Source organism: Pinus tabuliformis, chromosome 2_2 (assembly GCF_031772625.1).
Source record: "Pinus tabuliformis cultivar Carrire ecotype Pingquan chromosome 2_2, CPIR1, whole genome shotgun sequence".
Classification (NCBI taxonomy): Eukaryota; Viridiplantae; Streptophyta; class Pinopsida; order Pinales; family Pinaceae; genus Pinus; species Pinus tabuliformis.
The window spans coordinates 781,193,801-781,204,934 of NC_142300.1; the positions used below are offsets into that span (position 1 = coordinate 781,193,801).

Below are 11,134 nucleotides of genomic sequence, written 5' to 3' on the forward strand. Positions count from 1 at the left end.
TGTCATCTGTATAACCAGCACGTAGATTTACTCGGTAAAACTCTTCTGTGTATTCTTTGACAGTCATACCTTTCTGCCTCAGATTCTGTACTCGCCGATAAAGTTCAACCTGGTAGTCTTTCGGCAGGAATCTGCCCTTCAGTTTTGCCACCATCCTTGGCCATTTTCGTATCGGCAGTTTGTTCATTCGTTTTCTGTCCGCTTGGACACTATCCCACCATAAGAGGGCGTGCCCCTTTAATTTAGTTGCAGCGAATCTAACTCTTTTATTCTCATTGAATTCCTCATTTTCAAAATACTTATCTAATTCGCTTATCCAGTCCAGCAGGACATCTGCAGACAGACTGCCATCGTAGTTGGAAATCTCTGTTTTGGGTTTGCTGCTAGCTAATAAAACTGATCGCAGCAGCCTCAACTCCGGGGCTTCTTCGTCTGACCCATCTGTAGCAGTTACTGCTTCCTCCTCACTGTCATCTCCAAGTTCCGGGTCTCTTCGCCTGCCCGCCTCCACTGCTTCCAAACGAGCTGTAAGAACTCTGATCTGTTCTCTCAATCCTTCATCTGCTCCTCGGCGTACACCTCTCCCACGTCCACGTCTTGACGCTTCCATTTTTTCCAAAAGGTAGCTCTGATACCACTTGATGAGGCCAGCCCACGTGGTCCTGCTGTTGGTAAGCTGAGGTGTAACAATCTGCGGTGAATGTAATAATGTATTGGGCCTGTTGTTTATCTGTGTGGTTTAATTCAGAATTGGTACCATGTAGATTCGGTTTAATGAGGCAGTACCTCAACCCTCCATCCGCTTAACAGCTGTTCGCCTCGGAAAATCCGCAAGATTGTTTTGGGGTTTAGGGTTCTCGACCCTTCGCGCCTCCTCACTTTTTCCGTTTACAGTTGGTGTTGTTCCTCCTTTGCTCTGCGAGCTCTGTGACCTACGGTCAATGCCTTTGGGTGCGATTTTCCTCCGTCGCTTGGCTATTCGGTCCACTATTCCGATGCCCGATTGCCCCTTCAATTCTGGTCGTGGCTATGTGCCTGACACAGCCTGTTCTTCTGGCGTCTTATGCTTGTGCTGGTAAGGTTTGAAGGCGTTGCTTCTCGGTTTGCTTATCAAATGTTGTTCTGGTTTGAGCTTTCGTCGTTTCAACTCCTTAGGGTTCTGTCTCTGCATAAATTATTGGTGCCCTGTGTATGATTCAGTTTTGTTTTCTCTCTGTTGGCAATGGGTACTCCTGGAACTATTGTGGACTTCCGATACTGGTTCGATTCCTCTTCTCCGTCCTCAGTGGTTCGATGGCGGCGTTCTCAGCTGGAAGCTCCGCATGCAACCAGGGTAAGTTCTGAGTTCTATGCCGGAGTCTTTTGTATTCTTCTTTTTCTGTTACTAATGTCACGGCTCCTTCGTGAGCAGGAAATCCTTCTGGGTTGGCTGGAGGTTCTGGTTCCGTGAACATGTAAGTTCAGTTTCGGTCTCGTTTGCTTTTCCCTTCTTGTAGTTTTTCTCTTGTCTTTCTTTCACTGGGTTATGGTGCCGCCCTCACTAATCTTCTCTGCACATTTTCTTGCAGGTGGGGCTGTTCATGGCCACCGTTATCATGCTCTCGACAGTCCGCAAACACGGGTAGCTCTTTCCCCTTGGTGTTTGGTAACTGCTCTTAGGTTGTTTCGACTTCCAATGTTGGACTTGCGTGCTGGCTTTAGACTGTTCTTCTCATATGTCGGCCTTTCGTTGTTTTCTGGTTGTAATTGTAATATTGAACCTCGGTGCGGGTTGGTTCCTGTTCACATTAGGTTAGCGACTTGTCTGTGGTCCTAAATTGTTTTTCTATTGTAGACAGTATGTAATGAAAACTTGTAACAGGGGTTTGTATATATAAATGCTTGTCCGGCTATGCGGTTTATTTATATGAATTGTTGATTTGTAAAACGACAAGGCCTGTGTTATGTTTTCACATACCTGTGGTTCTGGTTGTATGAAATCGGCTACAGTTCTTCCTCTAGTGCGTTATTACTCTCTTGAATACGACACCTGTAGCATGCTTTACTTAACAGTCTTGCTTATTATTCTTGTTTGCACGAATACGCAGCTTTGAACACAATGTAAATATATGCACATAATGTTTATTTCTTTATTGTCTCTGCTCTGTTTGTTTACACGAAGTTGAACCCCGACAATGGTTCGTTCCACCCTTTTTGTAATTCTGTCTACAAAAAAAACAGTTTTTCATTTGGTAACTGTTGTTAGTTATATCGTTAGTCTCAACAGTTGTTCCTTTTGTGGTTGCCTACAGTTAATTGATACATTCTGTCTTTCTTTGTATTTTCCAACCGTAATATGGTTGTTTGTAAAGCACAGAAATGCTACCTAATCACTACTGTTCCTAATTAAAAGTAAAAACTATAACAGTATTGTTTTTCCTTGTTTCTGGCAATTTCAAGAGTACATTAACATAGTTAATAATAATAACAATAAAAGAAAAAAAAACAAAGACAGTTCTACTGCCCATCCAACAAACCGTGTCCTCTGTCCTTTTCGGAAACCACTGCCCTGTTAACCAGATGCTCCTGCATCAGTTTCCCTCTAAATTTTGATGATGTAATATAATATTATTTTATTATTTCCACTATTATTTTATAATTTTTTTAGAAGACCCATTTTATACCTCAAAACTCCGCTAATGACCTTGATGAGGTTAGAAAGACAAGAAATAGAAGTTCCACTAGACAAAATAGAGGTGATGTATGGGTGTTTCATATAATTGTGAATTGAATGTGTCTAATAATTTTGAACCAAATTCCTTTAAAGAAGAAGCTTCTCATGATGAATGGAAATAAGCAATGCAGAAGGAGTATGTTGCTCCCACAAAGAATGGAACATAGAAGTTGGTGGACCCTCCATTTGGAACAAAACCAATTAGTTGCAAGTGGGTCTACAAGAACAAGTATAAATCAGATGGCTCACTTGACAGGCACACAGGAAGGCTTGAGGAAAAGGATTTACATAGAAAGAAGGTGTCGATTATAAAGAGATCTTTGCCCCCACATTAAAATGGGCCACCCTCTAGACTCTCTTTGCCTTGGAAGTTCATAATGGATGGAAAGTTCATTAGATGGATGTGAAGACTTCTTTCTTGAATGGAGAATTGGAAGAAAATGTTTTCATCTCTCAGCTAGAATGATTTATTGTGAAGGGACAAGAACAAGAAGTATGCAAACTCATCAAATCCTTATATGGCCTAAAACAGGCACTGCAAGCTTAGTATGAAAAATTATCTGAGCATCTTTAATCTTAATGATGCAACTTTATTTGTTAAGAAAGTTGGCAAAAATATTGTCTATCTCGTGGTATATGTAAACGTTTGTTGATAACAAGGAACAATCAAAACTACATTGAATTCGTAAAGAAAGAGTTGAAGAAAGGATTTGAGATGACAAATTTATGATACTTTCACTACTTGAGAATTGAAGTGACCCAACATCCAAGGTATATTTTCCTCTCTCAAAATAAGTACATTGGATAATTGTTAAAGAAGTTTGACATGGTTTAATACCATCCTTTTTCCACTCCAATGGAACAAAATCTAAACCTCACATCTAAAGAAGGAGATGAATTTGGGGATGAAACTAAGTATAGATAGCTTGTGGGAGGTCTTATCTACTTTACCACTACCACACAAAATATTTCATTTGATGTTGGAACAATTTTAGGTTTATGCAAAATTCTTTTGAAGGACATTGGTCTACTACAAAAAGGGTTTGAAAGTACTTGAAAGGAACTCAAAATTTGGACTAGAGTATTCACATGTGGATAACTTCAACCTAATTGAATATTCCGATTTAGACTTTGATGGAGATAAGGAAAATGGAACGTCTACTTCAGGCTATCTTAGGGATCTTGGATCAAGCTTGTCTCTTGGAGGTCACACAAATAATCAGTTCCAACAAATTCGACAACATACACAGAATATGTGGCAATTGTAGGAGCATTAAAGGAGATTGTGTAGCTCAAGAAAATTCTTGAAGAGTTGCAAAAGAAACAAGTGAACTCTACTCCCCTTTTTATTGACAACACATCTGCAATTAAGTTGGCCAAGAATCCCAACTTCCTTGATCGAACTAAACATATCAATACAAAGTATCGTTTGATTCACTATCATGTAGAGGTCAAGACTATTCATCTATGACATTGTTCCACAAATGAGCGAATTGCAAACATTTTCACCAAAGCACTTGGAAGAGAAAAGTTTGAAAGATTTAGAATGATGTTTGGACTCACAAATGCCCCTTCATATTAAGGGGGAAATGTTATACACCTAATCCTTAGAGATTGGGGTAAATAAATTATAAATATGTAAATAAAGGAAAATGAGCAAATATAATAGTAAGTACCCTTAGAAGATGAATATCAAAATTCACACATCATCTTCCAAAAGTCACATCTTCATGTTATATAATTATGTTCACATTAATGCAAAATCATCAATTTGAGAGTTATTTTCCTTACCTCACATGTACGCTGTAATATAAAGATTTTTTGAATAACGATACCATGCTATGTAGTCTTTAATAACAACAATAATTATATACTCCAATTCCTATTTTTCCTTCCTATAAACAAAAACAAACTCATAAATTTATTATAATTTGTAAATTAAAGTGAATTAATTTTGATTTTTTTTTTTTTTTTATGTAAGAGATGTTGTAATGTCCTTTCCTATAGACATTTTCACTAGGTCAAACTACGTAGAGTTAAAAATACAATACAATAAAATAAAATAATTAATAATTAAAATAAAATTGAGGTAAAATAATCAATTGCAAATTTTACCCATAGTTTAATTTACTTATGGTTTTGCATATATATATCCAACTTAACTCCACATTTTTTCAGAAAAATAAACTTAACTCCATATTTACCAAGTCTCAAGAGAGATCAACTCTCTTGAAGTGCAAATCTTTTTTAGAGTAAAAAGAAATTTAGTTCCTTTAAATACTTAGTAAATAGATAATTAAAATAAATCTAACCCATTTATTAATTTTAACCTTCTTAATTTTCTTTGCTATACATTAATTACAAACAGCTAACTGTCGTCCACTGGAAAAATATTCCATAATTTCAGATTAGTTTGACCAAACTCTCCCCATAACGGTAATTCTTACCTAATCTTCAAAGTCCGTATTTGAAAACTATTTTACAGTATACACCAAACAAAGACAACTGGAATATGATACAATCATTACAACGAATAAAGAATCACATAGCGCTGTTTTCCACCTTAAAATTATTATGATTTGATATCAGATGAATTTGACTTTCTGTACAAAGAAGATAATCCTGAAATAATCTTATGATCTGCCAGGATTGCGTTAAAATCTGCTTACAGTATAACTCTAATCAAAACAACCAGATGCACGATACATTTCATTATGCATCTCCGTGGAAATCATTGTTTCAATCATCATTACAAGAACCAACAGTTGTTGATTTCACATGGAAAGCAGTTCATTCTCCCCAATCCCCATTAATCAGAACAGATGCATAATCGTTGATATAATCTCCCTTCTTTCCTTGCCGGCCCAGCCAGAATGATTTCAATTATGGAGTACCTCTGTCAGCGATTTCACATATCTAACACAGTAAACATTTACAAAATTATTCATTAGTGTCATTGATTGGTTATATTTGTAAGTAAATTATCAAATATCCTGCTTTAGCCAGTTACAGAATCTGTGATGTCATCAACCATTAGCAACAATTATTCATTAGAATCATTGATTGGTTATATTTGTAAGTAAATTATCAAATATCCTGCTTTTTTCTGGAGCCAGTTACAGAATCTGTGATGTCATCAACCATTAGCAACAATTATTCATTAGTGTCATTGATTGGTTATATTTGTAAGTAAATTATCAAATATCCTGCTTTTCTCTGGAGCCAGTTACAGAATCTGTGATGTCATCAACCATTAGCAACAGGAATCTAGTGAACTTTATTTTCTCTGGAGCCATTTACAGAATCTGTGATATCATCAACCATTAGCAACGGGCATCTAGTGAACTTTTCTAGGTTCTCTGGAGCCATTTACAGTATCTGTCAACCAATAGCAACGGGCATCTAGTGAACTTTTCTAGGTTCTCTGGAGCCATTTACAGTATCTGTCGTGTCACAGCAAGTGAATTTTTTTTATATGTTGGTAGCTTAGAATTTGTTTTTGATTGTATATATAGATATAATAGTATAAAAACACTTAAACATGTAATTCCAACAAATTTTTGACAGACCAAAAGAACCTTAAAAAAAAATTATAACAAATAGACTATGGCCTATAATTTTCATTGGAATTTGAAATGAATTATTACAATCAAAAGGAATTTGCAGTCCACATTCTGTCCAAATACGATTTGCAGGCTTTAATTTCGTATCCGAACGAACTTTGCTGGTACAAAGCAGGCTCCTTGAAAACGCTCCTACTGGTTTTCTTGGAGTGACGATATTCATTTGTGATTGTATTGAAAATGGCTGATTCGAACATGTGAATCTTTACTTTCGGATTCATCAGATCTCTGACATATGCAAAGGCCAATTGATCCCGAGGATTGAAGACTTGTATTTCATTGAATAAGAGACAGGAAAATAGGTTCGTTGGAAGGCTATGCTTTCTCAATATTAAGGCCGTATCAGGCACATCTGCCATGTCAATAATGAACAGAAAAAATCAATTAGAGTGATGAAATTTAATACCCACTTGAAAAAAACTGTCAGATGCTATCAGATTAAGATTAAATAAGGCCAATTTAGCAAAGCTGAGTTCTCGTACCACTGCTGTAGGGAAGTTTTTCAGAGCTCCAGGGCTGCAAGCCATCGGTGCAGTAACTCTCCATTTGATATCTCACAGCTTCTTTACTCCACTTTCCCCATCTGACTGTAAAAATGGCTTCTTCCATGGTATGGGTATTGTAAGGGTGCTTTGACATAGCAATATCAACCTTCTGAGTTACAAGGAGAGATTCCAAAATAAACAAGGGATCAACAACGAGCTGTAGCTTGGCATCCGTCCAAATGCTATAAACACAATTTGGGAAAAGCCTGTGGGGAAGATACTTGGGTACTAGGCTGTTCATAACAGATTCCTTGTATGGCAATTCATTGACCAAAACTATGCGCCAGAGTCCTATTTTATGAGATTCGTTCGGTCTGATTTGGTAACTAGCAAGGTGTGTGAGAGTTACATTGTCCATAAACATGAAGAAACAAACGTTTTCTGCTGTGTTTCTCCTCACATCGATGGGTTGCCTAATCCTGTCGTAGGCTCCAAATATAGCTGAAATCACCACCAAGCCCGTGCACTGCTCCATGGCCCTTTTGTCTTCTTCAGACACAACAAACCCTAGGCTACCATGATTGGCAAAGCCACAGGGCAATTCTGTCCTCTCAGAATAATTAAAGTACTTTTTCCTTTCAATCACATCGAGATTTCCTCCGAAGGTCACTGGAACTGATACTGAATTAGGGTTTTCAGGTCCTTTCATGTATGTCAGAGAAGGCTGATCAATTAACACGTCGTCCCGAATCATATGAATATTATTCGAGACTGCCATCAAGAACGAAACGCAGTTTTAGAAACCCACATGCCACAAAGCTATGTTTGCGTAGTCAATTTGTTAGCTTTAATAGGCTGAAACAAAAGCACATACAAATAGAGATGAAGAATATAGGAAGCAATAAACCCTCCAACCTCCCAGAAGAAATTCATTAAAATTATACCATCCCATGTTACATTTAGTGTACAATTCTATAAGCATTCCTAATAGTTATGTCAAACTCGGTTAGTCTGTTCCGATTTCTATAAGCATTCCTAATTGTTATGTCAAACTCAGTTATTCTGTTTTAATCCATCTTTCTGGTTCATCTCTAACTTAACTTCGTTAGGTCAAACTCAGTTATTCTATTTTAATCAGTCCTTCTGGTTCCTCTCTAACTAACTTCATTTCTCTAGGATGCCAAGTAGGGGTTACTCCAACACAATCTGATTGAAATGGATATGTTAAATACGAGGGGTATCTGATTTACCTGAAACCCGTGAATATAAATCACAAGATCGATTCGCAACAGCTGTAGCTTTCCTTAGTAAATACTTCTCCGCTCTATAATCTGAAGGATATTCAAAGATTGGCCATGGTACCTCCGACTCCACCTTAATCTTGCTAACATTCTGATGAGGGCTTTCCGGATTTCCAGATCCTGGGCTGAGGGCTGCAACGAAACTGTTCGTCGAACACACAACCTGGTGGAAGGATGAATTATTGGAGTTCGAACCAAGATCAGTGGAAGGTGGAAGATTAATTTTGAGAAATTTGTATTGGGGAATATTTGAGAAAAGCAGCGTGATAAGGCATGGGATAAGAATTACAGAAGAAATAGATGATAGTATTAACAATTTGTGTCTCTTCATTTTGACACCATAGCAGCTCTAGCTACATGGGTATCGCGATAGATAGATTTCATAAAGTTATTTGGCGATTTTGTGACTCTTTGATACCTTGATGCAGAAGCGTTTGGGCATAAGTAGTTTTTAGAATAGTCCAACATCTGTGGCGCACTTAATCTTCCTGTAGCTAAAGTCAAAATTTTTCTGATAGAGATGATCAATTGTCCAAAAAGCAACCTACCCTTACTTTTTTTTAATGTCCATCGGCGTTCTGGCAATGAAACTAAAGACACTATAAGTATTGGGCCCGGCCGAATGAATGTATTCCAGCCCTGTAACGAAAAACACCAAATTTACTGGGCCCGGCCCGAATGAATGCATTCTAACCGATTAGATTCTAAACTTGAAAGTGTGTTTTCTCGTTTACTTTTTTTTTAAACCTGTATAGGAATTTCTCACTTATGAATGCACGGACAAATCAATTGGTGTCTCGGTGGCCTGGCAATGTTACTGGTGGATTTTGACTGCGACAGTTCAAGCTCCGAGGAACTATTGTTTAAGATTGTCAATCGATCGAAGAAGGGATTTTGCCCCAAGACCCGTAGATATTGGTCGATCGATGGAATAAATAAGTGGTGTTTTGGCTCATTGCAATTTTGTGTTTAATTTTCAATTGCTTCCATGTTTTTTCTATGCAATTTCATCGTTATGGCCCTCGGCTGCATCAGTTAGTATCAGACTAGCTTGATCCATGTGAGAGCAGACAACTTCAATTGTTACGTATTAGCTTGATCCATGTGAGAGCAGACAACTTCAATTGTTACGTATAGTTGTTGAATGAGAAGAGATTCTTCCACTGTGACACTCAACGAAACTTGAATTTAACAGAGTTGATAGATTATTGAAAAGATGAAGAAGAAAGGATGAGAAGGGTCACTAAGAATCTTAGAGGAATAAGATAGGAGATGCATACAGTTTGAATTTAATGGAGTTAATAGATTATTGAAAAGATGAAGAATTATTTTGAATTTAATGGAGTTAAACGATTTCAAAAGAGTGAAGTTTATATGCACAAAGTTGAAAGCTTTTGCATTCTTACACAAACTTTAAAAAGCCAAGGGGTAAGGTAAAAAAAAATTGAGAAATAATGGTTACTAAGGTAAATTTTTGAATACTAGTTACTTTTTTGAATTTGTAGAGAAAAATGAAAAATTTGATGTATAAAGATATACTTGTGAAATAGTATATGGAAGAGTTTTGTAGATGGTGTAAAAGGTCAAAACAAAACAAAGAGAGTAAAGAACCATAGGGTAGATATGTTAATGTATTATATGTTCCATTCATATGAAATGAGCATGTTGTAGAGTTAGTGACAAAATACTATCAATTGACATTGAAGGCAAAGGAAAAGTTAGCTAGAATGCAACAAAGTTCCAAAGGGAGTAGAGGAAGAGTAGGTGACTAGAAGATGATGATGTAGCAAGAAGAGTGAAGAAAGAAGTACTTGTATTGCAAGTTAGAATGTTAGAGGAGGTCACAATGCTAATAAAGTTAGAGGTTATGGCATAGGTCAAGGATGATGATTCATGGTTTCAAATGTGGAGCACATGTGTACAAAGCATATAATGCCTAGTGAATCATTGTGATGGAAGGAGAAGTGATAATGCACATCTTGATATACAAACATACACTACAATAAATGATAGTGTTGTTGATGTTTAGTGGGAGCATAGAATTTGATGTTTGGAAGAGTGCTCTTGAAATTGAGGAAATAACTTGAAGAAAAATAGGTAGCATAGAGAAAGTTTGTCTTCAAAACAAATACAAGATTGGAGATAAATGGTTATACTTGAATTCTTAATGGTGATAGCACAAAGAATTTGATTTCCACCAAGGTGATACAAAAGTTATAATTAAATGTACAACCCATCCAAATGCACATACAATGTCATGGTTGCAAGAGGGAGACTAAGTGATGGTGTTTGAACAATGTTTGGTATGTTTCCACATTAGAGATTATTAATCTCATGTGTTACCTGATGTGTTTCTAGTGGATTCTTATCACCATCTATTGGATAGGGCATGGTGGTGTGATAAAATTTTTGTACATGGTGAGAAGAATAATAACATCTATTTTAAGAAGGGAGGAAATAAATTTAGGTTTGTTCCTCATGAAGGAAAAGGGTGGAGAGATTCATAATGGATTGATGTTTTGTTCTTCTAAAGAAGTTATGGAAGGATTGAAGAGTTTGAAATGTTGTTTTTCTCTTATAACATGTAGCAACCAAATTGTAGAAAATAGAATTTTTCTAGCAAAATTGAAGGAGTTGAGGACTTTGAAGAGGTTGTTACATATGACATTCTAAATGGGATAACACTTATGAGGAGCATTGCACATTGATCATATTGATATGATATTATGTTTTGTTCTTTTGAACAAGGTGCTACATATAATGATGCCCACTAAGAGTGAATAAGTAAATAGATAGTTACATTATTTGTTGGATAAAGGATTTATTAGAGATCTCATGTGTCCTTGGAACAATCCATGGTTAAAAGTTCATGTAATAAAAGTTAATAAAGACAAAATGAGACTACGGTGAAGGGACACTTATTCCAAGCTGAATGTTGGGCAAAGATATTCTAGTGGAAAGTTCATGTAATAAAAGTTAATAAAGGCAAAATAAAACCATGGTTAAGGGACA

General features: G+C 36.6%; 1 protein-coding gene across 1 annotated transcript; it reads right to left on the reverse strand.

Annotated features, from left to right (window-relative positions):
• Positions 1–6,303: 6,303 nt before the first annotated feature.
• Positions 6,304–8,681, reverse strand: LOC149195022 (alkaline ceramidase TOD1-like). The gene is made up of 3 exons (XM_089405221.1): positions 8,072–8,681; positions 6,819–7,592; positions 6,304–6,688 (listed from the first exon to the last, which is right to left on the reverse strand). Exons 1-3 carry the CDS (start codon positions 8,451–8,453, stop codon positions 6,363–6,365), a joined length of 1,482 nt encoding a protein of 493 aa, XP_089261347.1. The 5' UTR covers positions 8,454–8,681; the 3' UTR covers positions 6,304–6,362.
• Between the last annotated feature and the right edge of the window lie 2,453 nt (positions 8,682–11,134).